The sequence below is a fragment of the Myotis lucifugus genome, unplaced genomic scaffold (assembly GCF_000147115.1).
Source record: "Myotis lucifugus unplaced genomic scaffold, Myoluc2.0 scaffold_164, whole genome shotgun sequence".
NCBI classification, from domain to species: Eukaryota; Metazoa; Chordata; class Mammalia; order Chiroptera; family Vespertilionidae; genus Myotis; species Myotis lucifugus.
This window is the reverse complement of record NW_005871212.1, coordinates 2,589,156-2,609,153: the sequence shown is the minus strand read 5'-3', so window position 1 is coordinate 2,609,153 and position 19,998 is coordinate 2,589,156. Positions and strand designations below refer to the sequence as shown.

Genomic DNA, 19,998 nt, shown 5'->3' with positions numbered 1-19,998 from the left:
GGTATTTAATCTAGCCCGACACCATTGCCTTTTTAAACTGATACTTTGATTAAAAAGGAACAGCAAGGGAAGGAAGCAGGATGTTAAAGACATATCAGCCTACTCTAGGACTAGCTCCTGAGCATCTTTGAAGGAAATCTCTGATTCCCAGCGGGCATTTCCTGGCTATGTGAGCCACATGGGTATCACTCCTGGGGACTTGTAGGGCTAGACATTCTCATGGCTCAGATAACATTGTAATTAGCTAGTTATTAATAGTAATGTCAAGGTAAGAAACATTCAAACCTGTAAAGATTTTTTGTGAGTTTATTTGAGCCAAACTGTCAACAAATGCCTGGAAGCAGAATTTCAAAGAGTTGAGATAATGGTAGTTTTGCACCCAGTTTTATACATTACAATCAAAAGAAGAGATGTAAGTGGATTACATGAAATCCACGGTGATGATTAGGAAGGCAGGAGAAAGCAAAGTGGGGAAACCTCTGGAATTGGATAAAAAGTAAAATGATAGACACATACTTCTTTTACTTAGGTGGGTGCAGGATAGTTAACAGTCAACAATTAACTCAATAACAATGAGGGGATTTGTGGTCTCTAGTATTTCAATAAGAAAGTACATGGGGGGAAAAAGTGACATTGATTCAAAGCTTATAGAACAATTTCTATGTATGTCATAAGTAACCATCCCACTGTCAGCACTGATGTGCGGACCATGTGGAAGAAATTGCTTCCTAGCCCTAACTGGTTTGGCTCAGGGGATAGAGCGTCATCAGCCTGTGGAGTGAAGGGTCCCAGGTTTGATTCTGGTCAAGGACATGTGCCTTGGTTGCAGGCACATACCCAGTAGGGAGTGTGCAGGAGGCAGCTGATCGATGTTTCTCTCTCATCGATGTTTCTAACTCTCTATCCCTCTCCTTTCTTCTCTGTAAAAAATCAATGAAATTTATTTTTGAAAAAGAAAAAGAAATTACTCCCTACCCAAGTAAGTCAACCCATCTTATCTTCAGTTTCCTGAAAAGATTCTGAGATTTGTGCTTTCTTGCATATCTGAATAAGAAAGGAAGGGTACTTGGTGTTTAAGTTGTGTAAATTTCAGAATGTCCATACCTGTATATAATTTTAAAATATATTTTTACTAGAGGCCCAGTGCATAGATTCGTCCAGGGTGTGTCCAGCCTGTCTTGCCCAGTCCCAATCAGCCGGACCCCAGCAGCAAGCTAACCTACCGGACAGAGCGTCTGCCCCCCCCCCGTGGTCAGTGCGCATCATAGCGACTGGTCAAACAGTCAAAAGAACAGTCGGACACTTAGCATATTAGGCTTTTATTATATAGGATTGATTTTTAGAGATAGGAAAAGGGGCGGAGGGGAGAGAGAGAGAGAGAGAGAGAGAGAGAGAGAGAGAGAAACATCAATATGAGAGTGAAACATCCATCAGCTGCCTCCTGCACAACTCCTACTGGGGATGGAGCCAAAGCCCAGATGTGTGCCCTGACTGAGAATCAAACCGGCAACCTTTGGGTGCATGGGACAATGCTCAACCAACTGAGCCACACTGGCCAGGGCATACCTGTATATAATTTTTATTAGATTTTATTTGAGTTAAACTGATGACAATTGCTGGGAAGCAAAATCTCAAATGCTTCAGAGAATGAGTTTTGCAGTTTCTTTTATCTTTTTGGAATTAAGGAGGTTGGATTCCAAGAGCAGCATCCCAAGAAAAAGTGGAATCTGCCAGTCTCTTAAAAGTTGGATGTGGGAATTGTTGTGTTGTTGCTTTCACTACATTCTTTTTTGTTGTTGTTAACCCTCACCCGAGGATATTTGTTCCATTGATTTTTAGAGAGAGTAGAAGGGAAGGGGAGAAACGCACAGAGAGAAACATTGATGTGAGAGAGACACATGGATTGGTTGCCTCCAACACACACCCTGACTGGGGCAGGAATCAAGCCTGTAACTGAGGTATGACTGGATTTAAACCCAAGACCCTTCAGCCAGGGGCTGATCACTGAGCAAACCCACTAGGGCTTAAATTTGTTTAAAAATTGAATTTATTGGGGTAACAGTGGTTAATAAAATTACATAGGTTTCAGGTGTACAATTCTATAATACATTATCTGTATATTGTATTGTGTGTTCACCACCCCAAGTCACATCACCTTCCATCATCATTTATCCCCTCTCTACCTCCCTCAACCCCCCTTTTCTTTTACTATATTCTTTTAGTCTATGAAGCCTAAATTCAAAAAGAGTGGACATAGACTCCACTTCTTTTTTAAAAAAATATATTTATATTGATTTCAGAGAGGAAGGGAGAGGGAGAGAGAGAGAGAGAGAGATCAATGATGAGAGAGAATCATTGATCGGCTGCCTCCTGCACGCCCCCTACTGGGGATCGAGTCAGAAACCTGGGCATGTGCTCTTGACTGGAATCGAACCCCGGAACCTTCAGTCCACCGAGCCAAACCAGCTAGGACGACTCTCCACCTTCTTCTCCTTCTCCTCCTCCTCCTCCTCCTCCTCCTCCTCCTCCTCCTCCTCCTCCTCCTTTTTTAAAATATATTTTTAATTATTTCAGAGAGGAAGGGAGAGGGGGAGAGATAGAAATATCAATAATGAGATTCACTGATCGGCTGCCTCCTGCACACCCCCCACTGGGGACTGAGCTCACAATTGGGGCATGTGCCCTGACTGGGAATTGAACCATGACCTCCTGCCTCATAGGTTGACGCTCAACCACTGAGCCACACTGAAGAGGCTAGACTCCATTTCTTGATGGGAAACAATTTTAGAACCCGTGGTTTTTTAAAAAAAAATTTAGTTTTGATAACTTTTGTGGGTATTTATTTATTTATTTTTAATCCTTACCTGAGGATATGTTTATTTTTTTTATTTTAGAGAGAGGAAGGGATAAAGAGAGAGAGTGTGTGAAAGGGAAACATCAATATGAGCAATATCGATTGTTTGCCTCTTGTACGCGCCTGTGACCAGTGATTGAACCTGCAACCTATGTATGTGCATGGGAATGATGCTCCAATGAACTGAGCCACCCTGCCAGAGCCTCATTCTTATTTTCAAAATTATTTATTGAATTATCACCTGCTAATCATTATTCTGATCTCTGAGGACACCGCAAAGAAAAAAACAAAACAAAACCCTGGTCCAAATCTATGTTCTTGTGGAGCTTACATTCCAATGGAGAAAGACAATAGATATAATAAATTAAATCAAATATATATTGTGTTAAAAATATAGGGTCAGAGAAGGCTTCACTGAGAAAGAACCTTTGAGCAGAGACTTGAAGAAGGTGAGGCAATGAGTCATGTGGTATCTGGGAGAAGAACATTCTAAGCAGAGAGAACAGAGACTGCAAAGGCTTTGAGGTCAAATGTGCATGGAGTATTTAAGGAACAGCCCCACACCCAGAGATTCTGATTCAGGAGGTCTGGGGATGGGTGTGTGTGTGTGGGGGGGGCATTTTAACAACAGCTTAGTGACTGACTCACAGCCTTCTGACCCTCATTTTGAAAACTTGGGCTTCTAGGTCTGGTTTTTAGCTCAGCCTTATCCCTTACTAACGGAACTTCATTTTCCTCTAATGTAAAAATAACTTTGGGGTAGGATAACAGCGCCCAATTTGACAGATATTTGTTTCTTTTTTATTTTTATTTTGTTTTTTGCTTAAAGTATTACAAAGAGTAGTACATATGTCTCTCTTTTTTCCCCCCTTGACCTTCCTCCGGCCTCCCCTACCCCCCAGTATCTTGTGTCCATTGGTTATGCTTATATGCATGCATTGCGTCCATGGGTTGATCTCTTACCTCCCACCCCCAACCCTCCCCAGCCTTCCTGCTGTAGTTTGACTGTCTGTTCCATGCTGATCTATCTCTGTATCTATTTTTGTTCATCCGTTTATAATGGTCTTTATTATCCACAAATGAGTGAGATTATGTATTTGTCTTTCATTGACTGGCTGATTTCACTTAGCATAATGCTCTCCAATTCCATCCATGCTGTGGCAAGTGGTAAGAATTCCTAATTTTTTACAGCAGCATAGTATTCCATTGTGTTGATGTACCACAGTTTTCTAATCCATTCATCTGCATATGGGCACTTAGGCTGTTTCCAGATCTTAGCTATGGTGAATTGTGCTGCTATGAACATAGGGGTGCACATATCCTTTCTGATTGGTGTTTCTGGTTTCTTGGGATATATTCCTAGAAGTGGGATCACTGGGTCAAATGGGAGTTCCATTTTTAGTTTTTTGAGGAAACTCCATTCCATCTTCCATAGTGGCTGCACCAGTCTGCATTCCCACCAGCAGTGCAGGAGGGTTCCTTTTTCTCTGCATCCTCGCCAGCACTTGTCGTTTGTTGAGATGTTTGTTTCTTTAGGTTCAGTAAGGGAGTCCCCAGCCACCTCACAGCAACCTTTTCCTTGCCTGCTTGCTTTTTCTTTCCCCTTTCTGGTTTTCTTTCTCTTTTCAGATTTCCTTTTCTCTCTCTCTATACGTCTCCCCCAGCCTCCTCCTTACCCTTTTCTTTTATGCTCTCATTTATTTTTCTCTTTTGATCAAGTGTTGTCCTGGGCTTCCTTCACCCTGAGCAACGGGGTTTCCAGGTCTGTGCATCCCTCCAGAGGTCTGGAAAGGGGCTCCACTTATGCAAACGTTACAATGATGTGTGCCGCCTGAGTGTATCTGGGAGCACAGGGACTTTCCCAGCAGGTGGCGGGGTGGTGCGGAGGGGTATCTGCTGGCAGTCAGGGCAAGGGGAGCCCGCCAGGTGGCCGGACAGCTGGGTGGTTTCCAGCTTCTCTCCATGTCTCCTAGGGCAGGCTGTTGTGCCTTCCCTGGTCTCCGAGGCAACGCCTTCCAGGTCCGCCTCCTGCAGACGGGTTTGAGAACTCCTAGGCGCAGATCTGAGGCCAGACTCCCAGCGGTTCTCAACCTGTGGGTCGCGACCCCTTTGGCGGTCCAACGACCCTTTCACAGGGGTCGCCTAAGACCATCCTGCATATCAGATATTTACATTACGATTCATAACAGTAGCAACATTACAGTTATGAAGTAGCAACGAAAATAATTTTATGGTTGGGTCACAACATGAGGAACTGTATTTAAAGGGCCAGAAGGTTGAGAACCACTGGGCCAGAGACTTAGGTTTGCGGAGCGGAAAGAGCGGAAGGCTTTTGGCCTGTCGAGGCGCCCGTAGCGAGGGGGCGGGGCCCGGCAGGGAGCAGGATGGCGGCGCCGGACAGTGACAGCGAGGAGGACTTGGTCAGCTATGGGACAGGCTTGGAGCCACTGGAAGAAGGTGCGAGCCTGTTTGGGGTCCAGGATTCGGGAGAAACACAGAACACTGTGCGAGCCTTGGCTGGCCCCGGGCCAAGACCCCCACTGCGGGCGCTGGGAACAGCGATGCGAGGCGTGCGCCGCGCTTTCGGGGCTCATGTTCTGGAGCGACGGACGAGAGACTCAGGGATGGGAAACAGCAAGATGCCGAGACAAAGCTCCTGGGAGAGTGGGGTTGGGTGGTCAGGCAATGTCTTTACGAGGAGGTCAGATTTGAAACAGAGGAAGGAACCAACCGTACGAAGATCTGGGGGAAGAGCATTTCAGGTGGCACAGCAGAGGCAAAGGCTCTGAAGTCGGGGCCAGTTTTGCAGATTGAGGGACAGGCAGGACTGGTGTCGGTGGAGCGGAGAGTGTAGGAGTGTGGGAGAGTTCATCGGGGAGTTTACACAGGGGAGAGGTGTATATTTTAAAGATTACTCTACCTATTTTGAGAATAGGTGTCGGGTTGGGGGTGGGCAAGAGCGAAGCAGGGAGATCAGCAAAAAGAGGTCTGGAGATGCTGCTTGGACTGGAGTGTTAGCGGTGGCCACGGTGATAAGTCGTGTCCTGGGTCCAGATACACTTTGAAAGCAGAGCTGACAAGCTTGCTGGTGGGATGTAGGGGAGGGCAAGGCAAGCAAGCTGCTCTCCCATGCTCTGGCCTGATCCTCTTAATGACTTGATTTGTTCAGCAAAGTATGTATTGAATGCCCAGTAAGGACTGATGGCAGTTCTTTCCCTGTGGGGAAGAGGAAGGAAGCATGGGCTGGGAGTTCCTTGCAGACCTCCGATTGGTGAGATCTCTTTCCTACCCTGACCACATCCTGCTGTCTGGTTGTACTTCTGGGACATTTCCACTGGCCCTTTTATTACCTATGAACAGTTGTAATCATTAGAAACTTCTGCCATATACTGGCCCTGCTGCCATCCTCTGCTTACGAAAGACGGAGAAAGGCTAGTCTGCTGAAAGCTCTTTATGTGTTTGAAGACAGCCTTTGAATTTCTTTTAAGGCATCTTGGTACCACGCTTAACATCCTCAGCTCTCTGATACATTCATTTACAGTCCTCTACCCTAATTTGTTAAAGCATTTCTCCAAGTATGGTACCAGAGTGTGGGTAGAACAGGGCCATCACTACTGTGTCTTTCATTCTAGACTGAATTTCTTTAATACAGTTTAAGATTACATTAGCTTCATTGGAAAATACATCGCCCCATGATCTCAAAGAATTTGTTGACAAAGATCCTTTATTTAAAGAGTTTCAAATCTAGTTAAGAGCTGTCAACTTGTTAAGAAATGTTCAAGCCTGTAGATAATTGTTAGAGTTTGAGTTTCTTTGAACCAAACAGGATATGCCTGGAAGCAAGATCTCAACAGACTAAAAAAAATGCCTCCCAAAATGATAGTTTACCAAAATGATCATTTACAAGTATGGTTTATTATTACTATTATTATTATTATTATTATCATTATTGCATTTGGCCTGCCCGGTGTTGCTCAGTGGTTGAGTGTCAACCCATGAACCAGATCATGGTTCAATTCCCTGTCAGGATACATGCCTTGTGGGCTCCATCCCCAGAAGTGGGTATGCAGGAGGCAGCCAATCAATGATTCTCTCTCATCATTGATGTTTCTACCTCTCTCCTCCTCCCTCTCCGTTCCTCTCTCTGAAATCACTAAAAAAAGCATTTGGCCCTGGTCCATGTGGCTCAGTTGGTTGAGTATCTTCCCATTCACCGAAAGGTTGCCAGTTCGATTCCTCATCAGGGCACATGCCCAGATTGTGGGATCAATCCCGGTCTGGGTGGATGTGGGAGGCAACCAATCAACATTTCTCTTTTAGATGGGTATTTCTCTCCCTCTCCTTTCTTCTCTCTCTAAAAACATAAAACATTTTTTTAAAAAAGGCACTTGGAGTTAAGGAGGGGACCTAAGGAAGATTAAATGAAATTGAGAGAAATCGAGGTGGGGATTAGATTACAGGGCAGTAACAAGATTATGTGCTCCCTTGAGGGAGGTTACATCTCTGAGGGGTCTGAAAAAAGAGGATTTCTTTGTCATTTCAAAGATGTGTTAACCTAGATACACAAGAATAATGGACAGGGCTTGCTTAAGGCAAAGATAAATCTTTCTAGAAAAGTTACATGCTTTGGGTGTGACTACTTACCATGACATGCCTGTTAAGAATTTATGTTCAGATCACCCTATGAGGTCACTAGTCTTGTCAGATTTATTGTAGAACTCCCCTTTCATCGACAGAACGAAAGTACAAGGTTCACAAGTGCAAAAGTATGTGACGGTAGACAGGAAATAACCTATGCAAGCTAGCAGGAAAACTTGAGAAGGCAGCATGGGATCCTTTGGAAACTGGTTTGAATTTAGCTGTGCAGGACAAGGGTTAAATGGGCGTGGTGGTTTATAACCATCTTAGGCAGCTGTTCATATCTATTCTATATTTCTGGTCTCATAGTTGTTTCCTTGTGAAGTGACGTATTGTATGTAAGTCATCAACTACTTGACCTATATTTTTCTAAATCTTCCTGTTTTGATGTTGCACGAAATCTGACATGAAGCCTAATGGTCTAACCTTGCTTTTGAAGTGGAAGGAAAGGACTTTTGATTTGTAGATTTTTTTTTCCTGGCCTGAAATCATCCTTTAAATTCTCACTATTAGAAGTTTTTAAAAATATACATATATATATTTTAATTTTTATTTTATTGATTTTAGATAGAGGGAGGAAAGGAGAAAAAGAGAGAGAGAATAAATCAGTTTGTTGTTCCACTTATTTATGCATTCATTGGTTGGTTCTTGTATGTGCTCTGACCTGGGATCGAACCTACAACCTTGGTATAGAGGGATAATGCTCTGACCGACTGAGCTACCCAGCCAGAAGTTTGAGTATTGATTTATTGTTTCCCAAGCACTTTGAAGTTTAAATGCACTCTGAGTACATTTTACATTATAACATACTAGACCCATAATCATTTTTGCTTCCTGCTTTGAAGTCTTAGTGACAGGTTAGACAAACATTGTTGGAGGAAAGACTCCACCACTTAATTAAAGTTGCTGTCCCTGATAGAAAGGTTTATTGGCTGCACTGTCACACACAGACCCAGAGACATCATAGGCCCTCTGGCCTGGAAGGAGGGGGGCACCAGTACTTACCTACTCTTTCCTTAGACACTTTCACTTGGCTCTAGAATTGTCACCTCCAGCTCATTCTGTTACCGGAGGGGTTTGTGCCCCAGGTGGGGCTCCTAGGGCTCACTGGTAGTGTGTAGATTCTTGACTTCATGTAGGAAAGATTTCACAACATGAGTCCAGGTGGTTTGGAGAGTATGTTTATTAAAGGTGGGGACAGTGAAATAAAGGAAGGGCTTATGGTAGAAGAAACAACAGGAGAAAGTCAGAGAATAGGGGCCCTTGGAGACAGGTTCAGGGGGTAAGCCTGGGTCGAGATGCTGCTAACCAATGCTCCCCTGATTGCAAGGCTTGTGGGGACCCTTAAAGTTTAGGAGAAAAAGAGCAAAGATACAAGGCTTGGGTGTGAGAGCACACTGTGGAGCCTTTGTCTTGAGGCTTTTTAAATCTTTTCTTGGCAGGCTGGAATCCTAGGGGAGATCTAAGGGGAGGTCTTAACAGAATATTCATTAGCTTCAGGCGTGTCCTTCAATATGTTGATTCATCAAAATGTGCATATAGACAGGTCAGGGTTATTTTCTGGTTAGTTTTATTTGTAAAGAATGCATTGAAAAGGGACAGGGACTGAGGCTGGTCTGCCCAGGGACAGTCTGGAATGTGTAAACCATTTGCTCCTGTGTCTTTGGTTAGGGAAGATAAAATCTTGTGATTTATTAGCTGGCTGTAAATTGCTCAAATTATTTGGCCTTGTCTAATTATTTTGTCTCAGTTTCCTTTATTCCACTTGTCAAGGACTTTCCCTAGCTTACTATCCTGCTTCAATCCTGAACACAAATTAGTTTTAGGACAGTGATGGTGAACCTTTTGAGCTCGGCGTGTCAGCATTTTGAAAAACCCTAACTTAACTCTGGTGCTGTGTCACATATAGAAATTTTTTGATATTTTCAACCATAGTAAAACAAAGATTTATATATATTTTTTAAAGATTTATATTTTTTATATTTATTTTATATATTTAAATGCCATTTAACAAAGAAAAGTCAACCAAAAAAATGAGTTCGCGTGTCACCTCTGACACGCGTGTCATAGGTTCGCCATCACTGTTTTAGGACCATTTTCCTCCTCCTTGATGCTGTGACTCTCCCACTTAAAACGATCTGGCACAGCTGGTGTGGTTCAGTGGTTGAGCATCAACCTATGAACAAGGAGGTCACGGTTCGATTCTTGGTCAGGGCACATGGACTTGATCCCCAGTGGGCGTTATGCAGGAGGCAGTCCATCAGTGCTACTCTCATCATTGATGTTTCTATCTCTCTCCCTCTCCCTTCTCTGAAATCAATAAAAAAAAAAAACAACTCTCTGTGGCTCCCATCACCCATCAGACATATCCAGACCCTGCAGCACCATGTTCAAGGCCTTCTTCATGATCCTCCCTTCTGGTGTCATGTTACATTCCTTCCCTGCCATCCAGTTAGACTAGACTACTTTCTCAAAACATCTGACATTACCCTTTTAGGCCTCCGTTGGGAATTGTGTTTATATTTGCAGCTATCAAATTCTGCTCCTGCTTAGAGTGACGGTGATGTTGTGCTCCTTACACATTGTCAGAAGAGTTCCTATACACACAGGTCTCCTCTGCCAGGCTCTGGGCACCCTGGGATCAGGGGTGGAGTTGCATTTAGTATTCCATACCTAGGATCTAGAACAGGGCTGCTTCCATGTGAGGCCCTCAGTAAACTTTTGGTCAGGGATGAGTGAAGGACAGTATGGTTGGCATCCCTGGCTTGGAAGCAGAGTTGAGATCTGATTTCAGCTTTGTGCTATTAGCTGTGGACCTCAGGGCAGATACTTAATCAAAGCATCTTTATCAGGGTATGATGAATGAAATAACATGTGTGACAAGAAGGGGTTAGTTTTTATTAGTAGCAATAATTATAACCAGGCCTGGCTAAAATGCCACCTTCTCCCTGGAGTTTTCCAGGCTGTGGTTAAAGGTGGCGCCTCCTCGGGAGTCCTGTGGTTGGCCCTCATCTACAGCCATGGGTCCCGAGCAGTTATCTGCAGATCTTGCCTCCCCTTTCAGATCAGAAGCATCTGGAGAACAGAGCAAGACCAGCACCCCGCATTGGGAGGACCTGCCCCTCTCACCTTCACACGATGACTGTTCCCCACAACAAACTGGCAATAGGCGCTAATGTTGAGAAACCCCTCCTTTGCCAAAAATCATGCCAAATGCACATGCCCTAATAGAGTGTGTTTACTGCATTTCTAAGATATGGTGAAAATCTTGGATTGTGGGTCCTAAATTGTAAGTTCTTTAGAGTGAATTATAGCTGATGTTAACTGAGCTTTGCTAAGATCAGACACTGTGTATAGATCTCTGCATTCAGAGATTTATTTAATCCTCAGCACCAATCTATAAGATAGGCTCTGTTAGTGCCCTTATTTTGTAGTTTTGGAGCTAAGGCTTATGGAGATCAAGTAACTTGCCCAAGTTTACAGAGCTAGCAAGTAATAGGGTAAGGGGATTTGAGCCCAGATCTGCTGGTCTTCAAATTCTGTGGATTACTCTTGACTATACTTTTTTTCTTTTTAAATATATTTTTACTGATTTCAGAGAGGGAGGGAGAGAGTGAGAGATAGAAACATCAATGATGAGAGAGAATCATTGATCAGCTGCCTCCTGCATGACCCCCACTTGGGATAGAGCCTGCAACCCGGGCATGTGCCCTGACGGGGAATCGAACCCTGACCTCCTGGTTCATAGGTTGATGCTCAACCACTGAGCCACTCCAGCCAGGCAAGTTCCTTTAGTTTTTGTTCTATCTTCCAGAAGTAGTAACTGGCTTAATTATTGAAGTAACAAATACACATGAACTTTAAGACACATCTTACCTATTGTGAATAATATTAATAATAATGGTAATAATAATAATAGTACTACCTCATACTTTAAAACTATTTATTGTGTGTCCCTCTCCTTGTTAAGCACTTCACAGGCATTATCTTATTTAATTTGCATAACAATCATATGAAATAGTTATTACTATTAGTGTCATCCCCATTTTATTTTTTAAATTTATTTAAAATATGTTTTTATTGATTTTTAGAGAGAGAGGAAGGGAGAGGGAGAGAGAAACATCTATCGGCTGCCTCCCGCACGCCCCCTACTGGGGATTGAGCCTGCAACTCAAACAAGTGCCCTGAAGGGAATTGAACCAACAACTTGGTTCATGGGTTGACGCTCAACCACAGAGCCACACCTGACGGGCTCATCCCTGTTTTACAGATGAGGAAATTGAGGCACAGAGAGGTTAAGATGATTAAGTCCCAGTGCTAGTAAATGTGGAATTCCAGAGAGCTGTGACTCTCAACCCTGTGCCCTTAACTACTGTATGACTTGCTTTCTGTGTTGAATGTTTGAAACTAACTTGATGGTTACTTTTATTTTAAATAGATTCAGAATTTTGAATTGGAGTTGATAAAACATATAAGTTCCTTTCTGCTTGTGTGACATAGCAACCCAACCCCTTTCAGCAAAATAGGAAAAGGAGTGAGTCTAAAGAATAGTAACTATAGCCCTAGCTGGTTGCTCAGTGGGTAGAGCGTCGGACTGCGGACTGAAGGGTTCCAGGTTCAATTCCGGTCAAGGGCACATGCCCAGGTTGTGGGCTCTATCCCCAGTAGAGGGCGTGCAGGAGGCAGCCGATCAGTGATTCTCATCATTGATGTTTCCATCTCTCCCTCTCCCTTCCTCTCTGAAATCAATAAAAATATATTAAAAAAAAGAATAGTAACTATAGAATCAGAAGATTCCCAGAAATAAGGAAACTCTTAAGATTTAGAAAAAATGGGCAATACCTAAGGAAAAATTCTGGAGTTGGGAATGATATGAAGTTCTAGAAGAGACATAGAAGTATTTTTTCTGTTGCAGACTTATGCCTGCCATGTGCCACACCAGCAATTTGCCTCCTTCACTGCCAGCAGATTTTTTTCCATCTATTTGTACTCTCCTCCCTGGCCAATATAATTCAGTTTTCATAATGAAAGTTAGTGGGAAAAGCAGGCCATTTTTTCTAAGACATATTTCTAATATAAATAAAAGACATCTATAATTGCTTTAGACTATAAAAAAAACTTGGTAAAATTAATACGTCCTAAGCTATATAAGCTAGTGAAGCCTAGGAATAGGAATGTAATTAAAATTACTATATTTGATGTTACCGGAAGTGAACAATTCATTATATTTAAGAAATGACATCTTCCTTAATTTTTTTTCTAATCCACTATCCCCATTCTTCTTTCTCATTCAAAATATTTTTTTTTAGGTGAGAGACCAAAGAAACCAACTCCTCTTCAGGATCAGACTGTCAGAGATGAAAAAGGAAGGTATAAGCGGTTTCATGGAGCCTTTAGTGGAGGGTTTTCTGCTGGGTACTTCAACACTGTCGGCTCAAAAGAAGGTATGATTTTCCTACGTACAGCTATATTCTTGCTAAAGCAAGTGATTGAAATGTCACAAGATTCTCGTCTCCCTACCTCTCTTTTTAAAAAACTTGTTATAACATTTTAGTACTTACATTGTACACTTTTGTCTTCTCTGAACATTTGGAATGTTTCCAGACTCAGGTTTGATTGATTGCAACCTGAAGATGAGTTTTTTTCACTAACATAAACTATAACTGGATGATAAAATGATGATAATGACTTCCGTTTTACATTGCATCGTGCCATGCACAAAGTACTCTCACACAGACCCACTCAGTTAATCATTGTCTCACACGGCTCAGTGACCAAGGAGGGCAGGTGTCACAGTTGTTTTGTAGGTGAAGCTGAGGATCAGACTCCTCTATCCTGACATGGGACCAAGCCTTCACCTGTCAGTACATGCTCTCAACCTGAAGAAAATCTGTTAAATTTTTCACATGGTGCAATGTAATATATTCTGCATTCATTAAAGTAATGTATGTTTTTTAATGTTTTAACATAGAAACTGGAGGAAAAATGGTTTGTATATCTCAGATATGAATAGAAGATGGACTAATTAACTCATGTAGGAATTAAGAACAAGATAGGACAGATTTTATATATATATATATTTATTTATTTAAAAAAATAAGTTTTAATATAGCCAGTAATACTGTAATAACTATATATGTTGTTAGATGGATACTAGATTATCAGGGGATTACTTCATAAATTATATAATTGTCTAACTACTATGCTGTACACCTGAAACTAATATAATATTGTATGTCAACTATAATTGGAAAGTAAATTAATTAAAAAATAACTTGTACACAACAACAATGGTACAATAAAGATGAAAAGTAATGCAGGAAAAAAAGAAAAAGAACCATGTAAAAAAATGGTTGGTGTAAATAAGATGTTAAAGCTCAGTATTCAGAATGTGTAAAGATCAGTTCAGTAGGCAAATGATCAAAGTATTTGAACAGTTTAGTTCAGGTGAGATAGAATACTACCAGTATATGGAATATTTAGCCTTATTTTTAAAAAAACCAAATTAAGATAACTAAACCAAATTAAGACACTATGAAAATAGCACATTATTACAATGTTTAAAATGGCAGTAGGGTTTGTGAAGAAGGAAGCACACAAATACATTGCTGATTATTATAATTATGGCTGTGTTGCAATTTACAATAGCTAAGATCTGGAAACAGCCCAAGTGTCCATCAGTAGATGAGTGGATAAAAAAAGCTATGGTACATTTACACAATGGAATACTATGCAGCAGTAAAAAAGAAGACTCTCTTACCCTTTGAGACAGCATGGAGGAACCTGGAGAGCATCATGCTAAATGAAATCAGTCAGTCAGAGAAAGACAAGTATCACATGATCTCACTCATATGTAGAATCTAATTAACAAAATAAACTGATGAACGTAGTGGATCCAGAGACATGGAAGCATGGAACAGAGCAGAATCTCTAGTGGATGGGAGGTGATCATATATGCATATATGCATAATCCATGGATGTAGATAGTGGGGTAGTGAGGGGCTGGGGAGGGGGAGTGGGTGGAAGTGGGTTGGAGGGTGTCGATGGGGGAAAAAAGGGGACATATGTAATACTTTCAACAATAAAGATTAAAAAAATAATAAAATAAAATTAAATCTTTCACTTATGAAGAAAAAAATAATTATGGCTGTGTTGCATATTATAATTAAAAGGTAAGACCAGTTCAAATGATTACTCAGGTAGACTGTGATATGTTAATTTACTGAAATAGCTCTTTACCATTAGGAGTGACAGATTCAAGGACTTTGCAGAAATAGGGCAAAGACTACAGAAATCGAAAGTGGAGGAAGGTGCTGGGCCACGGTATTGCCCAAGAGAGCAGATTCTTACCCTGCTGGGGAATCAATCTCCCAGGTTGACCCAGGAACCTGCTCCACCCACCTGCCAATAGTAGATCTACCCCATACTCCTCAGCAAGAATTGTAGGATATCAGAAAGTAGAGAAATCTGTCACTCTTAGAGAAATCTAAAGAAGCTTATCTGCAGAGGGTTACAGATGCATTTGATGGCCAGAGCATTCTCTCGCTTTAGTCAGGGCACATGCTTAGTGACTGTGGATGGGGAACAGGAGGGTTAGTTATAGGACTCAGGTGTTGGAATTGGGGGCCTGTTATGGCCATTGCCTGCCCTTAGCCAGTGGTTCTCAACCTTGGCTGCACATTAGAATCACCTGGGAATCTTTTTAAAATCCTGATTTCTAGGCCTCATCCTCCGGAAATTCTGTTTCTTTGTTATGGGGTGGGGCCACAACATTAGTAACAAAAAAAAAAAAACAGAATTTCCGGAGGATGAGGCCCAGAAATCAGGATTTTAAAAATTTTTTTTAATTAATTAATTTTTTTATCTTTAAATTCTTTATTAAGGTATTACAGATGTGTCCTCATCCCCCCCCATTAACCCCCATCTCTCCCCCCCCCCCCCCCCACTCATGCTCTCATCCCCCTGTTGTCCATGTCCATTGGTTTGGCTTATATGCATGCATACAAGTCCTTTGGTTGATCTCTTCCCCTCACCTCCACCCTCCCTTACTTTCCCTCTGGGGATTAATAGTCTGATCGCTGTTTCTCTGTCTTTGGATCTGTCCCTGTTAGAAATCAGGATTTTAAAAAGATTCCCAGGTGATTCTAATGTGCAGCCAAGGTTGAGAACCACTGCCTCAGACCAAAGTCCTTGGGTTAGGCACCCTGAATGTTATTTGCATTGCTTTTGTAACTCTCTCTTTTGCCATTTTCTTGGCTGACTGTACCTTGACATATTGTTTCTTTTTTTTTTCTTCTTCTTCTTTTAATTTTTTAAAGAAATATATTTTATTGATTTTTTACAGAGAGGAAGGGAGAGGGATAGAGAGTCAGAAACATCGATGATTATGTAATACCCTTTGTAATACTTTTAGCGAAAAAAAAAAAAAAAAAAGAAACATCGATGAGAGAGAAACATCGATCAGCTGCCTCCTGCACACCCCCTACTGGGGATGTGCCCGCAACCCAGGTACATGCCCATGACCAGAATCGAACCCGGGATTCTTCAGTCTGCAGGCCGATGCTCTAGCCACTGAGCCAAACCGGTCAGGGCTAGGGTTAAAATTTTAATTTAAAAAAATATGTTTTTATTGATTTTTAGAGAGAGAGAAATAGAAACATCAATGAGAAGCATCAACATCGATCAGCTACCTTCTGTACACCCCATACTGGGAGTCCAGCCTGCAACCTGGGCATGTGCCCTGACCAGGAATTCAACCAGTGACCTCTTGGCTCCTAAGTCGATGCTTAACCACTGAGCCACACTGGCTGGGCCTAAAATTTTAATTTTTTATTGAATTTATTGAATATGTTTGGGTGACTGATTAATAAAATTATGTAGGTTTCAGGTGTACAATTCTATAATGCATCATCTGAATATTGTGTTTTGTGTTCACCAGACATATTGTTAATTTGATATGCTAATTTGTTAGTGTAAGTTGCTGTTCTGCTGGTCTCAGAGTGGTCCTGCCTTCTACGGTGACCTTGAATCTTTCTGTTCAGATCTACTTGTGTCCTTTTCAGTTTAACTATCCATGTGTAATTTGATTTTACTTGGTTCCAATTTTTTATGGGGAAGCCTCGCTGTATACACTAAGTTCTGACAACAGGGGGTATGGGGGTTAATAAGTTTATGTGGAATAATTACATCTGTATGAGCAGTGAGATGGGAAGTAGCCAGGAGTTTGTAGTTATTGGGGCTTTCAAGTCCATACATGTTATTTAATTATTTAGTTATAAGCCAAATGCTACCTAGGATTGTAATGTTCTAAACTCTTTTCTTTGAAGGATGGACACCCTCTTCCTTTGTGTCTTCACGACAGAACAGAGCAGACAAATCTGTTCTTGGTCCGGAAGATTTTATGGATGAAGAGGTGGGTGCGCAGAACTTTAATTCCAGTTAGTTTGTAATTAGTTGGTGTAGCACCTTCACCGTCCTCAGAAAGTTCAGTGTCTGATTTCCTCTTTGTATGTAAGGTTTTATCTTTTAAGTACTTGGATTATAGTGCCCTGTGTATCACTGGATTCTCATTCATTAGAGCAGCATCTTATGATGGGGGTAGTTTCTAAAGACAAGAAGGGGATGCTGGGCCAGCATGGCTCAGTGGTTGAGCATCATCCTATGAACCAGGAGGTCACGGATCGATTCCTGGTCAGGGCACATGCCCGGGTGGCCGGTTCGATCCTTAGTGTGGGGCATGCAGGAGGCAGCCAATCAATGATTCTCTCTCATCATTGATGTTTCCATCTCTCTCTCCCTCTCCCTCTCTGAAATCAATAAAAATATATTTTTAAAAAAGCATGTAGGAGAGCGCTTCCTGGGTAGCTCAGTTGGTTGGAGCTTCGTCCCGTTACACCAGGGTTGCAGGTTCCACTCCACTGCAATAAAACGAATATGGGAATAAAGCAAGTCATGTGAAATTCTTGGTTTTCCAGTACATATAAAAGTTATGTTTTCACTCTACCAGAATCTATAAATGTGCAATAGCATTATTTCTTTAAAAAAATTACATACCTTAATTAAAAAATACTTTATTGTTAAAAAATGTTAACCATCATCTGAGACTGTTGGAAAAATGGCACCACTAGACTTGCTCAATGTAAGGTTGCCACAAACTTTCAATTTGTAAAAAATGAAATATCTGCAAAGGACAGTAAAGTGAAGTACAACAAAACAAGGAATTCCTGTACAGGCAAATTTATTTGAAAAAGCCTGTTACCTCAAAAGTGAAGTCTTCGTTGAGCCAAGTCTACAGCCTTTCACAGTAACTCACACACACTGCAGTTTGAGCAGTGAGTGCTAGAGAAAGGAGTGTGCGGGCACCTGGGCCCATTGTTTTTTGTTGTTGTTGTTTTTTTCATCGATTTTAGAGAGGAAGGGAGAGGGAGAGCTAGAAACATCAATGATAAGAGAGAATCATTGATAGGCTGCCTCCTGCACACTCCATACTGGGGATCGAGCCCACAACCTGGGCACATGCCCTGACCAGGAATCGAACCATGACCTCCTTGTTCATAGGTTGACGCTCAACCACTGAGCCCCGCCAGCGGGCCCAGACTCTCTTCTCAGTCGTCTTCTGCATGTCAGCTTGTTCTGACACTAGATCGTCTCATGGTTGCAAGGTGGGTGCAGTAGTTCCCAGGGGCACAGCCACGATGACATTATTCAGTAGAAGAAAGACTTTCTTCTTGGTATCTTTTCTTTTGATCAAAGAAACTATTTATATAAATCTTCCAGTGAATTTTCCCTCCCATCTGCTTGGACAACTTGATCTACATGCTTATTCTTAAAAAAATAAAAAATATGTACTGATTTTAGAGAGAAAGAAAGGGAGAGAAACATCCATTTGTTGTCCCACTTATTTATGCATTCATTAGTTGACTCTTGTATGTGCCCTGACTTGGGATCCAACCTGCAACCTTGGCTTATTGGGATGAGGCTCTAATTGAGCTACTCAGCCACGGCTACACGCGCAGTCCTAAAGCAAGGGAAATGGGATCAAAATGACTGGCTTGATCCCGTGATCAAGACATGAACCCCCATTCCCTAACTCTCCCCCCACCCTAGCCTACACACACCAGGGAGCAGGTGCCTATACCCATGGTCGGCAAACTGCGGCTCTCAGGCCCCTTGAGTGTGGCTCTTTCTAAGCCGTAGGAGTACCCTAATTAAGTTATTAACAATGTACGTACCTATATAGTTTAAGTTAAAAAAATTTGGCTCTCAAAAGAAATTTCAATTGTTGTACTGTTGATATTTGGCTCTGTTGACTAATGAGTTTGCCAACCACTGGCCTATACAATCTCAGGGTGCTGTGGGGAAAGAGGTAGGGGCAATGACTGTTGGACAGGCAGCCAACAGTAAATGCAAAAGTACTTAACTCAGGGCCTGGCACATAGGTGCTCACGAATGCTTGTTGGCTGTGACTCTAAGACTTGCCCCCTTCACGCCGACCTCTGAAATATTGCCCGAGAAGAATTAGGTCCTTCCTGTTTTCCTAGCTTGGTAGTGCTCCTTGTGGCCTCACTGAGTAGCCACTGTAATGCCCCTGTCCTTGTGTTGTGACAGAATGCACGGGAGAACAATCAGCCAGCACTCTGAGGGAGGAAAGTTTAACCTTTACTTCACAGATCTGCTAGTCCAGGGGAATTCCGGATCCAAAGCCTGAACTGACTCGTGGGGAGGCTCTGGCCTATGTATCTCCTCCTGTGGCGAGCCCTGAGGGTCCCTGCAGCTCCACCCTAGTCAGCTGTGGCGGGGCCCTGGGGTTAGGCTCTGCCGCTCCACCCAAGTCAGTCAGAGTGGGGAAGTGAGACTACAGTTTTAACCAGATATTGAACTAGGTTGCAAGCCCCCCATTTTCCTTTTCACTTGGCCACTGGCCTTATGTGAGGGTAACAAAGTCAGTGTGTGAAGTCAGCCGCTCACCTGATCCCAAACTCAGTTTTGTGGTTTTAACTTTTTGTGTGTTTTTTGTTAATCCTCACCTGAGAATATTGTTCATTTGATTTTTAGATAGGGTGGAAGGGAGAGGGAAAGGAGAGAGAGAAATATTGATGTGAGAGACACATCCATTGGTTGTCTTTTGTATGCGCCCCGACCAGGGCCAAGGATCGAACCTGCAACCCAGGTATGTGCCCTTGGCTGGGAATTGAACCCGAGAACGGCCCAACACTGAACATTGTCCAGGGCTTAACTTTTTTAAAGAACTAAAGCTACGTGATGCATCATGTTTAATCACTTCCCTAATAATGAAGTAATTTTGTTTGATTTTTTTTTTAAAGGATCTTAGTGAATTTGGGATCGCGCCTAAAGCAATTGTTACCACAGATGATTTTGCTTCCAAAACCAAAGATAGAATACGAGAAAAGGCCAGGCAGTTAGCAGCTGCTACTGCCCCTATTCCTGGAGCCACTCTGCTTGATGACTTCATAACGCCAGCAACGTGAGAAGAATTTAATTTTGAC

At 42.2% G+C, this 19,998-nt stretch overlaps 1 protein-coding gene across 3 annotated transcripts in view; it reads left to right on the top strand.

Moving 5' to 3' along the window:
* Positions 1-5,163: 5,163 nt before the first annotated feature.
* The window catches only part of GPATCH1 (G-patch domain containing 1), a 52,165-nt gene continuing 37,330 nt past the window's right edge, over positions 5,164-19,998 (top strand). The window contains exons 1-4 of one of the 3 annotated variants that reach the window (XM_006095984.3): positions 5,164-5,311; positions 12,802-12,936; positions 16,819-16,904; positions 19,816-19,976. In XM_006095984.3, the coding sequence (XP_006096046.1) occupies positions 5,239-5,311; positions 12,802-12,936; positions 16,819-16,904; positions 19,816-19,976 (455 nt within the window). In that variant the 5' untranslated portion in view covers positions 5,164-5,238. The remainder of the gene's footprint in view (positions 5,312-12,801; positions 12,937-16,818; positions 16,905-19,815; positions 19,977-19,998) is intronic. The other 2 variants (XM_023759888.1, XM_023759889.1) reach the window with 2 other exon arrangements.